At 34.3% G+C, this 22,319-nt stretch overlaps 1 protein-coding gene and 1 pseudogene across 1 annotated transcript; both read right to left on the bottom strand.

The window, feature by feature from the left end:
- Nucleotides 1–3,224: 3,224 nt before the first annotated feature.
- LOC120155449 (acidic endochitinase-like) lies at nt 3,225–4,152 on the bottom strand. The gene has a single exon (XM_039167001.1). It carries the CDS (start codon nt 4,121–4,123, stop codon nt 3,227–3,229), a length of 897 nt encoding a protein of 298 aa, XP_039022932.1. The 5' UTR covers nt 4,124–4,152; the 3' UTR covers nt 3,225–3,226.
- Nucleotides 4,153–8,802: 4,650 nt separating this feature from the next.
- LOC120155467 lies at nt 8,803–9,521 on the bottom strand (annotated as a pseudogene).
- Nucleotides 9,522–22,319: the final 12,798 nt, after the last annotated feature.

The following is a 22,319-nucleotide window of genomic DNA, read 5'->3' as shown; positions in this document are numbered from 1 at the left end:
AGGCGTGAAATTGTAAAAATAGGGGGAATTTTGGTAAGAAAATATTAAAATAATAAAAATGATTAAATAAGTAAAAGCAATTAAAGTAAAAATAAGAAGATGAAGATTGTGAATAAATACGGTAAAAGTAGCCTCAAGCTTCGCTTTGACTCAATTTCCTTATGATCATCAAATAAGTTTTTCTCTTCGGGATTCACGTCGGTTACTTTGTCTACTAGGGTTATCCCCGTGACTCTATCTTGCATACCGAATACCCAAGGCAATCTTTGATTCTGGATTCGGTAATTGATTCTAACAACATCAATTATCGTAGATCAATTACCGTGTAAGTTCATGACGACCGACTCGGATTGTTGCTTCAATAACCGTCAATTCCGATCTCAATTCCCTCTTGGCGAAGCTATCTCGCCAAGTGTATTCCCAGGAAGTCGAATTGCTTTCTATAAGCCGAACCTTCCTCCCACACATTTAATCACAACAACCTCTTGATCAAAGTCAATATTTGATTTTTGAAAATTGTTTTGATTTTGAAAAATAAGCGCAGAGATTGAGGGAGATATTCCGAAGATATTAAGGGACCGTTTCAATTCTCCCGTTGGAATTGAATCATCGCGACAGCTCTCGGCTTATGAAAAGTTTAGCTAAGCATGACAAAAAGTCATACTTAGCATATTAAAAACAAAGCTTGAAAATAAAAGAAAAAGGGAAAAAACTTGAAAAGTAAAAAAAAGAAAACTTTAATAAAACTAGAGAGAAAAGAAGAATGTAATTTGAGTGATAAGTTTAGGGTTACCACAAGTGGGTATTTATAGCCTCTCAAAGCCTAATGGATAAACAAATAAAATAAATAAAATAATCCTAAAGAAAATTATTTTTTAATTTAAATTCAAACTTAAAATAGTCTCCTAATGCAACTCTGCTCGCCAATTTTCCAAAAGGCATGCGGATAAAGTCTTCTAGAAACCGCCGCTGACTGAACCTTCTACAAACTGCAACGTCAGACCGCGTCGTGTCCAGAGTCGTGCCCATATCTCCAGCCGTGACCAAATAATAATAAAAATGCAGAATTCACCCGTTTTGTCACAAATTCCGGAAAACAAGGACCTGTACAAAAATAAGTATAACACGACCAATTCAATAGCAATAATTCCACAAAATCGAAGAAATAAACAAGCAAAGATTAACGATTTTGAACACTCATCAATCGACTTCTATATAGGAGGAAGTCAAGAATAACATATATTGACTTCTCTTCACGAGGAAGTCGAGAATAACATTGAAAGATTAACTCCTCTTCGCGAGGGAGTCAGGAATAACAAAGATTGATTTCTCTTCATGAAGAAGTCAAGAGTAACAAAGATTGACTTCTCTTCACGAAGAAGTTAAGAATAACAAAGATTGACTTTTCTTCACGAGGAAGTCGAGAATAACATTGAAAGATTGATTTCTCTTCACGAGTGAGCCGGGAATAACAAAGATAGTATTCTTTTCAGAAAGAAGTCGAAATTAACAGATTTTGACTTCTCTTCACGAGGAAGTCAAGAATAACAAAGAACGAATTCTCTTCACGAGGAAGTCAAGAGGAACAAAGATTGACTTCTCTTCACGAGGAAGTCAAGAATAACAAAGATTGACTTCTCTCCACGATGAAGTCAAGAATAACGAAGATTTATTTCTCTTCGCGAGGAAGTTAAGAATAAAAAATATTGACTTATCTTCATGAGGAAGTCAAGAATAACAAAGATTAACTTCTCTTCATGAGGAAGTCAAGAATGATAATGAAAGATTGACTCTTCTTCACGAAGAAGTCAAGAATAACAAAGATTGAAGGTTCTAGGGAAATTATCTTAAGAGAATTATCGATACTAATTGTTCTTTTTCAAGTTGTTCAAATTTCAGTAAGCAAAATTGGTATCGATACTCTAAGAATATTGATCCTACTTTACATAGTTGTATCAATACCACAAACCCGAGTATCGATACTAGTCAAGCCCAACAATCACTAACTGCTAGTTTATTTAAATATTATAAAAGAAGTACTAATACTATCTGATGGCAGTGCCAATATTCCTTGTTTTGGACAATTTTATTTTGCAGAAAATTAATTTCCTAACGGCTCCAAATTAACCATCCTCAACAGCAAAAAATGACTACTAACTCATTCAAACTTATAAAAACAACAAAAGAACACTTAAAGAAGGTTAGAACAGTTGAAGAAGGTTAGAACACTCATCCAAGCAATAGAGATCAAGAGAAAAGCTCTGTCACTCTTTATTTCTTCCTTTCTCTTACATACGTTTTGAGTTCATTGCAAATCTTTTAATTGTTTTTGTTGTGAAATTAAATTTGTAAACAGATATCTTATGAGATTTTTCTTGTTTAGTTCTTCATCCTTTATCAAAAAAGGGTTGTCTATGTCAGTCTTTAAAAAGATAATGATTTGTAAAGGTTACTTTTGAGGTCAGAACAAGAAAAAAATAAATTAGTGAATTTGTTAGAAATCCTTAATGTGGAGCTAAGGTAGTAGATGTAGACTTAGTTTATAAGTCGAACCACTATAAATTATTGTGTAATTTTTTATATCCTTTCTCTTCCACTTCCGAATTTTTCAAAAGGTCAATTCACCCATCTTCCCATTCAAACGCAAAAAAGAAGCGAAACCCAGAAATATAAAGAAATGCAAAAGGATCTTGAATCCGTTAATTAATCGGGTCGGAGCTACCTGCGCAGCGGGGCCTCGGGTCAATGAGAAACAGAAGACCAGCGATGAGGGAATGTGAAGGACCAGCCCTGTAGAATATAAATTTAATAAGTTAGCTGCTGCATTGTGAAACGAGGTTTATTTTATAGCACTTTAAATCCAACGGCCTAATTTCTTTCTCTCCATCCGACGGTTAGCAGTAGTTATAGTATATTTTAGAGAGAGAAAACTCCTGATTTGTTTTTTTTAGGTACGAAAAACCCTCCTGATTTAAGTGAACTAAAAGATGATTGTTTGATATTTAATAACACGATTTTTTTCAATTGAATAGTAATATTAAATAATTTTTGTTCTTATAACATACTACGTGAATAAAAAAGTTTTAATGCTGTTCATAAAGAAGAAAAAAAATTAGAAAGATGCATGAGAGGGATTGATAAAGATGCAAGTAACACACATGTCAGTAAAAATAGTTTATAATACAAGTAAAGATGGATAGATACACATATGGAGTATATATAGATATCAAACATGGCTCTTAATGGAAGAGCTATATCCGCTTTGATCATCATAGTACTTGGACCAAAGCATAACGCCCCCATACTTGGAGGAATTCTTTATAGCTGGGAGAACCCTGGATGTGAGATCATTCACCGGGATGAAACCGCTGCCCGCGGCATCCAGAGATGCCGGTAGGCCGAGGAAAATCTTCGTCGCCGGTATATCCGAAGTCCATTGTTTCCATGCATCTTCGAGGTTGACAATATCGGCAGATGAGTACTGGCAAGGAGGATTGTTGTAGAATTGGACCCAAACATAATCGAATAGACCTGTTTTGAGTGCATTTCCGACCCAAGCATCAGGGAAAGGGCATTGAGGAGCAGCCGTCAAGTACACTTTCTTCCCTTTCTTGCTATATCCCGAGAGGTACTTTGCGAGATCATCCCAGTGTTCGCCCGTTCCTCCCTCGATATCGAAATCTATTCCGTCGAGAACGGCAGGTCCGAGCGGTCGAGACGAAGATGTTCCCCCCAAGAAATTGTTCCAGAGATACATTGCAACTTGCCTAGCGTCATCGGACGAAGCAAGGGAGTAACTACCGGCGCCTCCGCCCAATGAAAGAATGACTCTAACACCTTTGGCTTGACACGATTTAATGTCGGAGCTTAATCCGGTACAGCCATCGCTATAAGGATCACAATGACCGGCTAGGTTTATCATGGGAGTTTGGCCATTGCCAAATGTTGCCAGGAAGGCTATGTTCACGTATTCATACCTCCCCGTCGCACAAGTCTCGGCTAGGGTGCCTTCGTTGCCGTTTTGGCCCCAGTAGATGGAAATCCCACCACCATTTGAACCAGTTACTAGCGCCAAAACAATCAACCAGATGAATGAAACTGATACTTTAAGCTTGAATGCCATGTTCTTTAGGGTTTCTTTATTACAAGATCGAGTTGTTTCTGTGCTGAAACTATGGTGTTGAAGGGCCACATTTATAGCACAAAAATGGCGCTTGTCGTTTGACAATTAATCTGAAATTTTGCAGCAGAGAACGTAGCGTCCCATTATTCTATCACGTCTCAATATTTTAATGCTTACCGTAAACTTCAGGCAAGCAGTATGCCAGTTTAATGGAAATCCTACGGCATTCACCAATCACCATGTCATGTCCCAGAGCTCCATGTCCAGTTGATAAGTTAATCATATTGAAAATTGTCCAAATCATATTATATAAAAGATAGATTTCAGAGCACCGTTGCTATTCAACCATTCAATAAGTCAAAACTCGAAATGCATTTCTATACCACTTTCTTTTATCTTGTTAACAAATTTAATAAAAGGTGATATAAGTTATGTTTTTTTACTTTATAATATAAATATATATAGTAATTTCTTATTTATATGGAAATATAGTTAATATTATACGAGTTTTGTTATATTTCTCTATTATATATATTATATTAAATTTTTTTAAAGAAAAATATTTTTGTCGTAAAACTAATATGTGGAATAGTCTCTTAAATCATTGGAGTACAATTATGTAAGTCATTTGAATGAAAGGGCATCTAATGAACCATGTATGTTGATATAAATTGATAACCTGATTTTTAGATTTGATTGAATTTATTCAAAGTTTTCAAAAATAATTCAAAGTTCATAAAATTAGAATTTAAACACAACAATTTTTTGAGTAAGTAGTACCGATATTGTTCTTACATTATCAATACAGTATGAACAATACTAGTACTATTCTTGAGGTATCGATGCTACATGTAAGAGAAGTATCGATACTAATTGTTGTTTTTCAAGTTGTTCAAATTTCAATAAGCAAAATTGGTACCGATACTCTAAGAGTATTGATACTATTTTATATAGTAGTATCGATACCACAAACCCTAGTATCGATACTGGTCAAGCCCAACGATCACTAACTGCTAGTTTATTTAAATATTATAAAAGAAGTATCGATACTACCTAATGGCAGTACCAATACTTCCTGTTTTGGACAATTTTTATTTTGCAAAAAATTAATTTCCTAACGGCTCCAAATTAATCATCCTCAACAGCTAAAAATGACTACTAACTCATTCAAACTTATAAACACAACACAAGAACACTTGAAAAATGTTACAACACTCATCCAAGCAATGGAGATCAAGAGAAAAACTATGTCACTCTTTATTTCCCCCTTTCTGACATAAGTGTTTAACTCATTGCAAATCTTTTAATTATTTTTGTTGTGAGATTAAATTTGTAAACACATATCTTGTGACAACACAAGAACACTTGAAAAATGTTACAACACTCATCCAAGCAATGAAGATCAAGAGAAAAACTGTCACTCTTTATTTCCCCCTTTCTGACATAAGTGTTTAACTCATTGCAAATCTTTTAATTATTTTTGTTGTGAGATTAAATTTGTAAACACATATCTTGTGACAACACAAGAACACTTGAAAAATGTTACAACACTCATCCAAACAATGAAGATCAAGAGAAAAACTGTCACTCTTTATTTCCCCCTTTCTGACATAAGTGTTTAACTCATTGCAAATCTTTTAATTATTTTTGTTGTGAGATTAAATTTGTAAACACATATCTTGTGAGATTTTTCTTGTTTAGTTCTTCATCCTTTATCAAAAGGGGAGTGACTATGTCGTAGTCTTTGAAAATATAAAGATTTGTAAATGTTACTTTTGAGGTTAGAACAAGAAAAAAACAAATTAGTGAAATTGTTAAAAATCCTTAATGTGAAGCTAAGGTAGTAGATGTAGACTTAGTTTAAAAGTCGAACAATTATAAATCCTAATGTAAATTTTCATATCCTTTCTCTTCCACACCCGAATTTTTAAAAATGTCATTTCACCCCTCCTGGCACTTTTCGATTGATCATACAACCTCAAAAATCTTAATAATATCCTTCTCAAATTTTGATATCTTTTAATAAAAATTTAGACTAACTTTTGAAATTATAATTATAATATATACTTAATTATTACTTAAGTTCATGTATCATTAGCATTATTATTTATCACATGCATTTTTATATTTGTTTCAGATAGATAATAGTTTTGTTTGCATCGTATATTTTAATTTGGCTTAATATAAAAATAAAATATATTTTATTTTTTCTTTTGGGTGTCTAAGATTTTTTAGTCAATCCAGGAATATAAAATTACAAACGTTATCACTTTAAGTGTCTTGAGCATAAAGGCTATTAAAAAATTCCGTTAAATAACACGTGCCGCGTTTATATATTTTTTAAAAATATTAAAAAAATATTAAAAATTAGAGAAAATTTCCAAATTTCTTTGAAATTAAAAGAGACCCAAAACCCTCAAATTGCTAATTCAAATTTCTATTTGCAATAATCCCCGACCATCTCCGGCCCTGATCGATCATCACCTTTGTTGTCATTCTAAACCTTTAAATACATAAATTCCATATTTTTAACCCTAAATTGAATGGGAAAGGGATTTAATTGTTTCTTACAAGGATTTAAGAGGGAAAAGGCCGAACTGATGTTGAATTAGTGTCGGGGGGTTGAATTAGCACTACTAACAGGGGAAATTGGTGTCGCTGGAAAAAGAGCGAAGGGGACACGGGGAGGGAAGAGGGCAACTAAAATATTTTTTAAAAAATAGTTTTTTAAATGATATTTTTATTTTTTAAATAAAAAATTATATAAAAATAGATGTGACACTAGGGATGAGCATGGGTCGGGTTTTTGGTCCACCCGAAACCCGACCTGAGAAAAAGGAGTCCTCCACCCGAGACCCGACCCGACCCGACCGAAACAAGATTTCACCCGACCCGATATATAACTTAAAAACCCGACCTGTTCCGACCCGAAATAATATAAAAATATTATTTTTATTCAATAAAAACAGTAACTTAACTGAAAAAAATAATATATATATAGGGGTATTATTGTAATTATTCCTAAATATATAAGATAAAATTATATATTTTTCGGGTCGGGCGGGTATTTTTCACCCTAAATCCGAACTCGGCCCGAACATCACATTAAAAAAAACTAACTCAATCCGACCCGAACCCTATTTTTAAAAAAAACCTGACCCGATCAGGTTTAAAAAATAATTTTTTTAAATGATATTTTTATTTTTTAAAATAAAAAATATATAAAAATAGATGTGACACGTGTCACTTAATATACTTATTTTATTAGACACTTATGTGAAAAAAATGTATAGTACTTAATTTTATATTAAAAATTTTGACAAAATGTTGAGACAATAGGAGTATTATTTTATTAGAGGGTTAAGGAAAAAGTCTCTTAAATAGTTGGAATGTGATATCCTTTAAAAGTAAAAATCTAGCGAATTGTGTTGTTTATTTAAAAAAAAAATCAATTTAGATTTTATTTTCAAATAAAGCTTATTTTGTTTAAATAAATTTACATTCATAAAGAATCAGAATTCAAAATCACATTTGGACTCGTAAATTCTAATTTAAAGACAACATATAATCAATTAAGTATCAAGTTTGAGATTTGTAAGGGTGTTAAGTGTTTCCTACATATAACTAACTCTTGAATTTGCTTAATTTTTTAATCTCTAATTAAACAGAGATTTCAAATTTGTCCTTAAAAAGATATTTTAAAAAATTTCTTTTAAAAGGCAGTTTTATAGGTGTTTGTTCATATCCAACCCTAAATGATATATATCTACTCCCATCTTATTTTCAAAATTGGTATTTTTAAATAATTATGAACACAAATATTAAAAAAAAAATCAACGAGCTTAAAGATCTTTCTGATAGAGTAACTGTACAACGAAAAAAAAGTTTCTATAGGAAAGATTTGACCAACTCCCCTACTTAGTGTCTCACAAAGAACAACATACAGTTGCCCTATTTATGAAGTTCAACATATGATATATTGAGAGCATTTCTAAGCAAAGTGAAAGTAGTATAACGTTTATGGGGAAAAACCAAATAATTTAGGAGAATAACTTGATCGAATTTTTAAATATGATATTAGGTTTATTGCATTATTTCCAAATTAATATCAAATTGTATAAATTTTAAGATTAAGAGTGTTACTATACCAGGCGTTGTTAGTTGTTAGACGTCTGTTTGATCGTTTCAATTTTTAACAGTAGAATGATTTGTTATAATATATTTGAATTTAGTGATTAAATTATAAATTTAAAAGGAAAAAGGTTACTCATTTATAACCGACAACGACTCATGTTTCTATTATAAGCTTTGAATGTTTTACTTCCGTTAAGCAAGTGGATAGGATAGACTAAAATCTGAATAATATATAAAGCATTGCCTCTCTGATATTCTTTTGTGGACTTCAGTAGGACATAAACTAGGAGATTTTGATGTCTTTTATACGTAAAGGGATTCTATGAATAAACGACGATGCCACGTTGAGCATTGATATGCTTGTCCATATGTTTTGTTTGCTCAGCCTGCCTGTTTCAAATAATTTTGGGCGTTCCTCATAGCAACTAATGGTTAAGATGTAAGGCATGATTTTAATGCTTTAAGACTTTTACATTAATATTAATTTAACTGTAATTTAAAACACACGATGATAACACGCTTTTAATACAGATTTATATTATGATTAAAGAGATCAATCGGTGTCCGACCAGTAGATATCCATGCCCCCCCAATCACTTTCAGGAACTCCAAGAGCCTTCCAAACTGCTTTGGAGGCATCAACGATGTTATTAGGGCAAGGAGGCTGATAATCATGGTCCGAATCGCATCCCATCGTAGAATCACATTCGTCGACGACTTTAGCCCTCACACTTCTTCCATTACCATAAATGTTAATATACTTCAAACACCTCTTTTGTCGTTAAACCACCCGGTTGAAAGTGCCACCACAGGGTCATCATCCGAGTGGTATTGGTTGTCACATTCCGACGGGCCGCCGCCATCTCCACCGGCCTGAAAGCTGTTGAGTGTCAACGTTGCTTTCGTATGGCTCGACACGAGCGGTGAACATTTATATGTTGTGTAGAGCTTCCCAACTTTACAACAGTCAGAGTCGTTTTCAGTGTTGCATTGCCCAGGAGGAGGATTTTTCCCTCTTATTGTCCCACTAGGCCTGCAAGTTTGAGCTTTAACACTTGCGAATATATACACAACGCAAAGGAGAATTATGAAGACACTTGAACCAGCTTGCTTCTTCATTTTCTAATTCAGCTTTGTTTTAATGTTTTGGTTGTGCCAAACTACAACTGGGGAAAGGCAATATATAGAGATTATAGCTCCAAGTAATTTAAAATATCACTCTTTCAAACTTTAAATTAGGACAAATTTGTGGCACCTTCGGACTACCAAGGATAATATTCTTTTTAACTTGCAGAAAATATAGACAAATATAGGTATAAATATTATGGTGGACCGCTAGAATGGAAGATTTGTGAGTTGAGTTAATGTATAAAAGTATATGCAATGAATCAAACATGTATTGTACCGATAAGGAATATTCTTTTAATCACGATTGTGTTCATCAAGTTAAAAGAAATTTAGTTAGTTAAGATAATGAATTGTATTTTATGATTTAAACTCACTTTAATTTTTTTTTCAAGTAGAGTTGAGTTTATAAAGTTTGAGTCGAATCGAAGTGTTCGAATTTATATTCAAATTTAATTATAATTATTTTTAGTATTATAGTATTTATTCTATTTTTTTTTCACTTTCTCTAACCATAATATATATATATATATATTCATATTTCTTTCCTTTCCATTTTATAATGTTACTAAACAAATCAAATAGAATCGAATATCATTATAAATAAAAGGGTAAAATATATCATTGATCACCTAACTATTTAGCCCTTTTATTTTACCATCGATCTTTCAATTTTGTCAATCAGACCACTTAACTATATAATTTTTTCAATCAAGCCACTTGTTGTTAATATCTAACGGAAATACCGACATGGCAGTTAATAAAATTGGTATAATTATACATTTAATCCTCAATAATTAGGCATTTTATCAATTTGGTCCTACATCAAATTTAATTCAATAAATTTAATCCACCAATTAGATGGTGAAACATGTCACCATTAGATTAAATGTTTTTCTATAATTTAAATTTATTTAAGGGTAAATTACATAGTTCCTCATTGTACTATACTCTCTCTCCTATTTTCCTCACCCAACTTTCAATTTTTCTATTTTGTTCACTGAACCTTAAAAATTGAATCATTTTGCCCACTCCCCCGTTTTCTCTCTAACGGCTGATGATGTGGTTTTTTTATTATTATTTAATATAAAATAATTAAAAAATAAATTTAAAACGAAAAGGTGGTCGGATGCCACCTTCGGCCATCGTCGACAGCCATATATAGTGGTCGTTTGTGCCCAACATGGGATGGGTCGCTTTGCCTCGACGTCGTGAGATCGAATCCGACCTCCATTTTGTCGAAAGTTGCTTCGAAGCCCACGAATTTGAGATTGAAAGTGAGGAAATCGAAACGTTTCAGAAAAAATTCACGAGTTTTGGGACATTTTTCTGGTGAAACAACCACCAGATTCAGACTCAGGGGGTCGAGACAAACCAACTCATCCCATTATGGGTCCGAACGACCACCATCTACGGCAGTCGGAATGAAAATGACTCATGTCATTTAACTTTACTCTCTCTTATATTTTACTCACCAAAACAACGTCATTTTAGAGTATATTTTAGTTTTTCAAAACCATGTCATTTTAATTCTTGTGCCACGTCATAGCGTCGTTAAAAAGTTAATGACAGAGTAAGCAAAATGATTCAATCTTTTTAGTTTAGTGAAAAAAATAGGAAAATTGAAAGTTGGGTGAGGAAAATAAGAGAGAATATAGTACAATGAGCAACGGGTATAATTTATACACCTCACCAGTTGGTTAAATGAAAATTAAATAGCATATAGATGCATAAGAATACAGATTTGGGCGGAATTGAACCTGGGGAACTAGGATGAAATGCATGCACCTTACCACAACGCTAAGCTAAATGTTTTTTTTATTACACAACACAATATATATTTTAGTTATTTCTAGAAGAAAAGAAGAAGAAAGATGTATGCCCATGGTGAGAATCGAACCTAGGCCACATGAAAAAGTTAAGAAATCTAAACCACTAGAACTAACCTTATGCTAATGTAATACAATTGTAGGTTATTTATATATATATATATATATATATATATGTATATTAAACAATGATTTATAAAATATTAAAATCAAAAATAAATTTAAATTTTATATATTTTTAAAATAAAATCAATATTTAATATATATTGTGTTTTTCATGTGCATACTTACATATTAACGACAAGTGGTTAATTGAAAAAATTATATAGTTAAGTAGTATGATTGACAAAATTGAAAGATCGGTGGTAAAAGTAAAAGGGTTAAAGAATTAGGTGGTCAATGATATAGTTTATCCTAAATAAAATAGACATCATAAATTATAGTATATATATATATATAATAGAAGGGTAAAATAAACAAAGAGTCACTAGACTATGGTTCTTCGACTATAGGGTGTTGCTTTGTTAAGTCCACTAAAGGGTTATTTGCCCATTCTTGTGTTAACAGGATTAGGGCAAAGATAAAAAGACAACACGTTTTTGTCTGGTTCCATCTCTGTGCTTTGAAATTTGATAAGGGATATGCTCCACTGTTTTTGTAGGGTAGATCAGATCAAGAGACATTGATTCATTCCACTGTTCTTCAGGTAAGATTGAATCAGAATCAATTTGCTTCATTGCTATTCAAGAAGACCAAATCTGAAGGAAGAAGAATCTGCTCCACTACTCTTTAGGGGGGCCAGGCTCAAGGGAATTTTGATCCACTTCACTGCTCTTCAAGGAAGATTGAATAGAACGTGATTTGCTTCGTTTCTCTTCAGGAAGACCAAATTTTGAAAGAAGAATAATTTGCTCCACAACTCTTTAGAGTAGATCAAACTCGAGAAAATTTTGATCCACTTTGCTGCTCTTAAGAGAAGACTGAATCGGAATTGATTTGCTTCACTGCTCTTCAGAAAGACCAAATATGTAATTAGAAGAATATGCTCTACTACACTTTAAGGGATATCAGACTTGAGAAAACTGTGATCCACTTCACTGCTCTTCAAGGAAGATTGAATTAGAATCGATTTGTTTATCTTGTCTTCAAGGGAATTTTGATCCACTTCACTGCTCTTCAAGGAAGATTGAATAGAACGTGATTTGGTTCGTTTCTCTTCAGGAAGACCAAATTTTGAAAGAAGAATAATTTGCTCCACAACTCTTTAGAGGAGATCAAACTCGAGAAAATTTCGATCCAATTTGCTGCTCTTAAGAGAAGACTGAATCGGAATTGATTTGCTTCACTGCTCTTCAGAAAGACCAAATCTGTAATAAGAAGAATATGCTCTACTACACTTTAAGGGAGATCAGACTCGAGAAAACTTTGATCCACTTCACTGCTCTTCAAGGACGATTGAATTAGAATCGATTTGTTTATCTTGTCTTCAAGAAGATCGGATATGAAAATCAAACATTACCAATCATTAGTGCATGTTTGAGAATTTGAAAACATCATACCCATAGGTTCATAATCTGGGAGAATCTTTGAAAATCAATTTCTCTTTAGTGAACTTTCTAGGACACAAATCCTAAGAGAGTCAAGATTGAAGACAACATTATAGAAAGACTGACTCCTCTATACGAGAAAGCCAAGTTGAGGAAATATACTACTGAAATATTGACTCTTCTTTGTGAGAAAGTCAAAAAGGACAACACTAAACTATTAATTTCTCATCGCGAGAAAGTCAATAAGGACAACACCAAAATATTGACTCCTCTTAATGAGAAAGTCAAGGAAAACAATATCGAAAGATTGACTCCTCTTCACGAGAAAGTAAGAAGGACACCACCAAAATATTGACTCCTCTTCCCAAGAGTGTCAAGAAGGGTAACACTAAAAGATTGACTCCACTTCACGAGAAAGTCAATGAAGACAATACCGAAAGATTGGCTCCTATTCGTGAGAAAGTCAAGAACACCAAAATATTGACTCCTCTTCACGAGAAAGTCAAGAAAAACAATACCAAAAGATTGACTCCTCTTCGCGATAAATTCAAGAAGGATAACACTAAAAGATTGACTCCTCTTCACGACAAATTCAGGGAAGACAATACTGAAAGATTGAATCCTCTTCGCGATAAAGTCAATGAGGACAACACTAAAAGTTTGACTCATCTTCGTGAGAAAGTCAAGAAGGAAAACACTAAAAGATGGACTCCTCTTCATGAGAAATTCAAGGAAGACAATACTGAAATATTGACTACTCTTCACGAGAAAGTCAAGAATGAAAATATTGAAAGATGGACTCATCTTCACGAGAAAGTCAAGGAAAACAACACTGAGAGATTGACTTCTCTTCACGAGAAAGTCAGGAATAACAAAGTTTTACCTCTCTTCACGAGGAATTCAAGAATAACAAATATCAACTTCTCTTCACGAGAAAATAAAGAATAATAAAATTTGACTTCTCTTCACGAGGCAGTCAAGAATGAAAAAGATTAACTTCTCTTCACGAGGAAGTCAATAATAAAAAATATCAACTTCTCTTCACGAGGAAATCAAGAATAACAAAGATCAACTTCCCTTAATGAGGAAGTCAAGAATAACAAAGATCAAATTCTCTTCACGGGGAAGTTAAGAATAACAAAGATCGATGACAACTGTCGTTTTGAAAGTCAAAATAAATTCCTTATTCTCAATAAATAAATAAAGGAAATACGTAGTAAAGAGAAGTAAGAGTCGATTCCACAGGGACTTAGAAAATTATAAATTTCTATCTGATTTATTTATGTCAGGCGTGAAATAGTAAAAATGGGGGGAATTTTGATAAGAAAATATTAAAATAATAAAAATGATTAAATAAGTAAAAGTAATTAAATTAAAAATAAGAAGATGAAGATTGTGAATAAATACGGTAAAAGTAGCCTCAAGCTTTGCTTTGACTCAATTTCCTTATGATCATCGAATAAGATTTTCTCTTCGGGATTCACGTCGGTTACTTTGTCTACAAGGGCTATCCCCGTGACTCTATCTTGTATACCGAATACCCAAGGCAATCTTTGATTCCGGCTTTGGTAATTGATTCTAACAACATAAATTGTCGTAGATCAATTATCGTTTAAGTTTGTGGCGACCGACTCGGATTGTTGCTTCAATAACCGTCAATTCCGATCTCAATTCCCTCTTGGTGAATCTATCTCACCAAGTGTATTCCCAGGAAGTCGAATTGCTTTCTATAAGCTGAATATTCCTCCCACACATTTAATCACAACAACCTCTTGACCAAAGTCAATCTTTGATTTTGAAAAATAATCGCAGAGATTGAGAAAGATATTCCGAAGATATTAAGGGACCGTTTCAATTCTCCCGTTAGAGTTGAATCATCGCGATAGCTCTTGGCTTATGAAAAGTTTAGCTAAGCATGACAAAAGTCATACTTAGCATATTAAAACCAAAGCTTGAAAATAAAAGAAAAAGGGGAAAACTAGAAAAGTAAAAAAAAGAAAACTTTAATAAAACTAGAGAGAAAAGAAGAATGTAATTTGAGTAATGAGTTTAGGCTTACCCCAAGTGGGTATTTATAGCCTCTCAAAGCCTAAAGGATAAACAAAGAAAATAAATAAAATAATCCTAAAGATAATTGTTTTTTAAATTAAATTCAAACTTAAACTAGTCTCCTAATGCAACTCTGCTCGTCAATCTTCCAGAAGGTGTGCGGATAAAGTCTTCTAGAAATTGATTGAACCTTCTAGAAACTACCACGTCAGACCTCGTCGTGTCCAGAGTCGTGCCCATGTCTCCAGTCGTGATCAAATAATAATAAAAATGCAGAATTCACTTGTTTTGTCACAAATTCTGGAAAGCAAGGGCCTGTACAAAAACAAGTATAACACGACCAATTCAGTAGCAATAATTCCACAAAATCGAATAAATAACAAGCAACGATTAACGATTTTGAACACTCATCAAATTCCCCCTCACTTATCTCATGCTTGTCCTCAAGTATGATTAACCAAATCAGTCAAAAACTTCATTAAACGTTCTTTTGTCAAGTTTCACAATTAGGGAAGCAAGGTAGAGACCACAATAACTATTCAAGTAAAGAAATCAATCAATTGAACATCACCAATCGGAACAAGTCAAGTGCAATTGTAATATCCATTCATTCATTAATCTCAATGCTCATAACTCAACACCTTATCGGGATTCACTCAAATCACTCAATGTGTTTGGGGTAAAGAAACACTCAATGTCAGAATCGACACGATATTACCATAAGCTTGCAAGTAAATCAAATCTCCACTACTAATAAGAACAAGATACAATAATCAAATGGACTTTTATTGGTTGTAACGGGGCTTAGGTAAATGTGGGGAAAAAGGCTAAAAATATGGCTAAAACTTCAAGGAAAGGAACTAACAAATAATAATCTCAACTCCATCGGAACATTAAGCACAACAAGATAAAAAGACGACATATCAAACAACAAATTTCTTATCGAAATGCATTTTTTCACACTTTTGTTATTTTGTTTTCCATTTTTTCTTTCATGTCTCTTCTCTCTTTTTCTTTCGAACAACTTCTCTTTTTTTCTTTTCGAATTGCTATTTTTTTCGATGGAGAATACAATGGTAAAATTATTCACTTGCCCTGAAAAAGATAGAAAAGAGGGATAAAACAAAAAGGCTCGAGTTTATAAATTTGGTGAAAACAAAAAAATGGGAATAGGCTCAAACGTATTTAACTAAAGGGAAAAAATGTATGGGTAGGCTATTTAGTGGGGAAACGGGATGGTTAATCCTAAGGTTCCCAAATCATTTTTAAGCATCATGTTCATGTGTAATCTCGACAGTATTCAACATGCAGGTTCTAGAATATCAATGCCAAATTCGACACACTCAATCAAACAAAATACGAGCGAAAATGATATGCTCGTAAAGGCTCAAATCTCACCAAATTGTTTCATGCATTGAGCTAATCACATTTCAACCAACAAAGTTATGGAATATCACAAAAACACCGACTTGATCACAATTTATGCTATTCGCTATCAAGAACATCCTAACCTAAACAATCATGTGTTCCCAAACAAGCATAACATTCCAAAAATATTCAACAAGACAACGAAATTAAATGAAATTTTTGACAAATCCAACCAACACATACTAGCATCGAAACATAAAGATAAGCAAGGTAAAATTCAATCCTACACTCTATTCCATCTCACTTAAAGTGTTTTGCCTCAAAACGTAAAACTAAAGTGTAAGAGAAGGGATAGAGTACTCCTCGGATTTCATGTCGATTTTAATAATGTGTGTCGGTCTCCATAGGAGTGTGCTAACGTGCGTGGGGCATTATTTTTTTTCTGCTTTGTTCGACTATTTATTTCTCCTTAGCACTGTTCGAATCATAATTTTGTAAATCTTTGTCGTTTAAGTTTGAATAAAAAATATCGGTTCCTACAAAATAAAAATTAAATAAAGCATGCTCGATCGGGAAAAAAATAAAAAAATAAAAAAAATATATATATATATAGCAAAATCGAAAACAATGGGTTGCCTCCCATGAAACGCTTTTGCTTAACGTCATTAGCTCGACGACCTGATTCAGACTACAAGTTCTTCTAAGTCAAGATCTTCAATTAAGCAAACTTCACTATTCACATAATACAGTTTAATCTTGTGTCCATTTACTTTAAATCGAGTGCCTGAATTGTCTTCAATTTCGACTGCGCCATGAGAGAATATTTCAGTTACCGTATAAGGCCTGCTCCATTTTGATTGAAGTTTTCCTACAAAAAGTTTTAATTTTGAATTAAAAAAAAGAACTTTTTGCCTGATAGAAAAAGATTTAGAAACAATTTTTTGATCATTGAATTCTTTTGTTTTGTCCTTATATATTTTGTCGTTGTCGTAAGCATCTCTCCGAATTTCCTCAAGCTCCTGTATATGCAATTTCCGTGTTTTGCCAACCGCTTCTAACTCCATATTGCATTGTTTTCTGCCCAATATGCCTTGTGTTCCAGATCGACAGGTAAATGACATGGCTTACCGAATACAAGGCGATATGGCGACATGCCAATAGGTCTTTTATATGCAATTCGATAAGCCCACAAAGCGTCAATTAATTTCAAGCTCCAGTCTTTGCGATTTGGCTTGACTATTTTCTCAAGAATCATCTTTATGTCGCGGTTTGAAACTTCTGCTTGTCCGTTTGTCTGCGGATGATAAGCTGTGGCAATTCTGTGATTCACTCCATGTTTTTTCATAAGTACATCAATTACTCGATTAATGAAGTGTATGCCGCGGTCACTTATTATTGCCCTTGGTGTACCAAACCTGGAAAAAATACAATTCTTTAGAAATTAAACAGTAGTTTTTGCATCGTTATTTCAAGTGGCTTTAGCTTCTACCCACTTCGAAACATAATCAACCGCAAGGATTATATAACAATTACCAAAAGAAGAAACAAATGGACCCATATAATCAAGTCCTCAAACATCAAATATTTCACATATATGTATAGGATTAAGGGGCATTTCGTTTCTTTGACTCAAATTACATGCACGTTGAAAATTATCACAAGATTTGCAAACCAAGTAATCATCACGAAAAATATGAGGCCAAAAGAATTCGCATTCCAAAATTTTATGAGCGGTCCGCTTCGGTCCAAAGTGTCCACCACACGAATAAGAATGATAAAAATTTAAAATTGAGCTTACCCCGCTTTCAGGGACACATCGTCTAATTACCTGGTCTGAATAATGCTTCCAAAGATACAGATCATCCCAAATGAAGAAACAAGATTCTCTTTTAATACGGTTTACTTCAGCTCTCGTTAAATCAGATGGTAATTTACCTGTAGCTAAGTAATTGACTATATCTGCGAACCAAGGTATTGACGTTTGCTCCATCATCAAGCTCTCATATGGGAATTCTTCACAAATGGGAGGATCAACTTTAGTGATTGGAAGCCGGCTTAAGTGATCGGCCACTAAGTTCTCACATCCTTTCTTGTCCTTGATTTCCAAATCAAACTCTTGGATGAGTAAGATCCAATGGATTAGTTGTGGTTTCGCCTTTTTTTTGCTGAGCAAGTACTTCAAGGCTGCATGATCAGAGAAAATAACAACTTTAATGTCAAGAAGATATTATCTAAATTTATCTAATGCAAAAATAATAGCAAATAATTCTTTCTCGGTTGTTGAGTACTTTCGTTGTGCGGAATCCAAGGTACGAGATGCATAAACGATAACGTGAGGTTTTTTCCCGATTTTTTGTCAGAGCAAAGCCCCAACACTTCCATCTGAAGCATTACACATGACTTCGAAGGGGAAGTCCCAATTCGGTGGTTGGACTATGGGTCCGTAACCAACTTCTCCTTTAGTACGTCGAAAGATTCTTGGCATTATTTGTCGAAATTGAAGGCTTTATCCTTCTGTAATAGCTCGCACAATGGTTGCACAACCTTAGAGAAATCCTTAATGAATCTACGGTAAAAACCTGCATGACCAAGGAAAGTGAATTTCCCTCACCGTAGTGGGGTAAGGAAGTGAACGTATTATATCAGTTTTTGCCTTATCTACCGTAATTACTTTAGATGAAGCAATATGTCCTAGAATTAGACCTTTATCAACCATAAAGTGACACTTTTCATAATTCAGAACAAGGTTAAATTCTAGGCATCGACGCAACACATTTTTCAAGTTTAATAGACACTCATCGAATGAATTACCGTAAAAAGTGAAGTCATCCATGAAGACTTCAATACCTTTCTCAATAAAATCAGAAAAAATACTAATCATAAACCTTTGGAATGTGGCAGGTGCATTGCAAAGTCTGAAAGGCATGTGTCAGTAAGAGAAGGTGCCGAAAGGACATGTAAACGTCGTCTTTTCTTGATCTTCAAGTGCTACTAGAATCTGGAAGAAACCTGAAAATCCATCAAGACAACAATAGTGAGATTTATCGGCTAATCGTTCTATCATTTGATCTATGAACGGAAGAGGAAAATGGTCTTTTTGAGTTAAAGAATTCAACTTCATGTAATCGATGCAGACTCTCCATCTATTCTGAACTCGTGTTGGTACAAGTTTTCCTTCATAATTTTCAATCACAGTAACTCCTGTTTTTTAAGGAACTACATGTATCGGACTTACCCATTTGCTATCCGAAATTGGATATATAATATCTGTATCAAGGAGTTTTTGTATCTCCTTTTTTACCACTTCCATCATTAGTGGATTTAGCCGGCGTTGACCTTCACGTGTTGGTTTTGCGCCTTCTTCGGTTTTAATTTTATGCATGCAAGCGGATGGACTCAACCTTTTTATATCAACGATGGTACATCCTATGGTCTCCTTGTATTAGCGCAAAACAGTGATTAAGTCCTTTTCCTCCTCATCGGATAATTTTTTGATATGATTACTGGTAGAGTGTTATTTTCTCCGAGGAAGGAGTATTTCAAATGATCAGGCAATGGTTTCAGTTCAACTTTGGGTGCCTGCAAAACAGAAGGCAAGACTTTGGGCTTAGAAGAAATCAAATTCAACTCGGTATGATCGAAACTCATTTTTCATCATGATCCTCCAGCTCCCTGCATATATCAAAGGAAAAATTAGTCCTTAAAATTTCATCAGCCAAATGATCAATTAAATCGACAGAATTTAAACTTTCCACATTATCAGGATATCGCATTGCCTTATATACGTCAAATTTAACGACCTCGCCGTTGAATTCCATAGTTAAAATTACGCTCCTCAAGTCAATTCTTGTATTTGCAGTACTTAGGAAAGAGCGCCCCAAAAGGATATCAGATGATGTGCTCGTACGATCATTCTCCATCTCGATTATATAAAAATCGGCTGGAAATATCAAGTCGCTTACCTCCACCAATACATTCTCTAAAAGTCCTTCTGGATAGATCACTGACCTGTTGGCAAGTTGTATCAAAATCTTTGTATCCTTCAAAGGATCGTTAGTAACCATTTTATAAACAGATAGAGTCATTAAATTAATTGATGCACTAAGATCACACATTGCTCGTTTTATCTCAACTTTTCCAATTTTACAAGGGATTGCGAACATACATTGGTCCTTTAGTTTAGGTGGTAACTTTCGTTGGAAAACGGATGAGACGTTCGATCCTAAGTTCACTTTCTAGACTCTGGTAAGCTTTCTTTTGGTCGTGCAGAGATCCTTTAAAAATCAAGCATACCTTGGAACCTTCCGAATAACCTCAAGGAGAGGTATATTAACTTCCACCTTCCGAAGTAAGTCTAATATTTCTGTTTCCTCAGCTTTTTTATCATTTTTAACTAACCTTAATGGAAAAGGCGGTGGCACGTCGTAGGGGGGTGGCGTCGGGTTGTCTATTTGTTCTTCGTTATTCTCTTTCTAGGACCCTGAATCATCAGTATTTTTCTCCTTTTAAGTTGCTTCGTTTGATGAAACAGGTGGTGCCACTACTGTACCGCTCCGAAGAGTGATGGCGCTGACGTTCTCCCTTGGGTTTACTTCAGTTTGAGATGGAAGTTTACCTCGTGATTCCAAGCGACCTACAGTTTGAGCCAGTTGGCTCATCTGCTTGTCTATCTCTTATAAGTGGACTTCAGTATGATTCTGGAATTTTTCCTGGGATAGTGCTAACCTCTCGACAATCGACTTTAGTGATTTCTTTTGCGGCTGTTGGTTCGGTGGAGGTGGTCTCGCTTGACAGCCTTGATTTGGTCTTCAGTTCTTAACATAGTTGAAATTCAGATGTTCCCTCCATCTTGGGTTGTATGTATTGTCGTAGGGATTATAAGCTCTTTCGAGAGGTCCCGGAAAATCCCCGATTGCATTAACTTGAGCTGTTGCGTCATCTTGAATCAGTGGACAACCGTCTATTGGATGATCAGGTAATGCACATATTCCACATAATTGGTTTTGTTCTATCTTTCCTGCAACAAGAGAGTTTACGACTTCAGTTAACTTTTCTATTATATTTTCTAAGGAAGATGAACTTATCTCATGAACCCTTCGAGAAGGTTCATTATTTGCGTGGAACTGTTGGGAATTTGCAGTCATCGTCGATATTAAGTGCCTTGCCTCGGTGGGAGTCATATTCACTAAGGCTCCGCCGCTGGCAGCGTCGATCATCTTCATTTCCAGGGGAGATAATCCTTCATAAAAGTGTTGAATGAGTGTTTGTTCAGTTAACCCATGTTGTGGGCAACTAGAACATAACTTCTTAAACCGCTCCCAGTAGTCGTAAAGTGACTCTCCATCAAGCTGCTTGATTCCAAGTATTCTTCTTTGTAGTTCACTTACTTTTGCCGCAGGGAAAAACCTGTCAAGAAAAAGATGAGTCATATTAGCCCATGTAGTAATAGAATTAGGAGGAAGATAAAATAACCACTCTTTAGCCGAATCGGCTAAGGAAAAAGGAAAAGCTCTAAGTTTTATTTGGTCCTCGGTTATTCCCTGTGGTTTCATGCTGGTACAGACCATATAAAATTCCATGAGATGTTTGTGTGGATCCTTGTTTGGTAATCTGCGGAATGTAGGGAGGAGATGAATAAGGTCAGTTTTTAATTGGTATGGAGTTTCGCCTTGGGGAAAATCAATGCACAAAGGCCCTTATTCAGTAGGTGCCGCGACTAACTCTCGGATAGTAGGTTCGATCATCAGAATTGTATTACCTGAGTTTGATTCTTCTTCTGGATTTGATTGTTGTCTACTTCTTTCCCGAAGTGTCTGTGCGTGGAGTCTCCTAGCTTTGGCTTCGATCTCCGGGTCGTACTCCACTAATTCTGTCGGATTAGTCCTGGTCATATTTCAAAAGCAAACAAATATTAGTAACTTTGGTGAAGCCCCCGACAACGGCGCCAATTTGACAATTATCATTTTGGATGTCAAAATAAATTCCTTATTCTCAATCAATAAATAAAGGAAATACGAAGTAAAGAGAAGTAAGAGTCGAATCCATAGGGACTTAGAAAATTATAAATTTTTGTCTGATTTATTTATGCCAGGCGTGAAATTGTAAAAATGGGGGGAATTTTGGTAAGAAAATATTAAAATAATA

The sequence above is a fragment of the Hibiscus syriacus genome, unplaced genomic scaffold (assembly GCF_006381635.1).
Source record: "Hibiscus syriacus cultivar Baekdansim isolate YM2019G1 unplaced genomic scaffold, ASM638163v2 tig00002840_pilon, whole genome shotgun sequence".
Lineage (NCBI taxonomy): Eukaryota > Viridiplantae > Streptophyta > Magnoliopsida > Malvales > Malvaceae > Hibiscus > Hibiscus syriacus.
The sequence above is the reverse complement of the archived record's forward strand: the minus strand, read 5'-3'. Positions and strand labels throughout refer to the sequence as shown.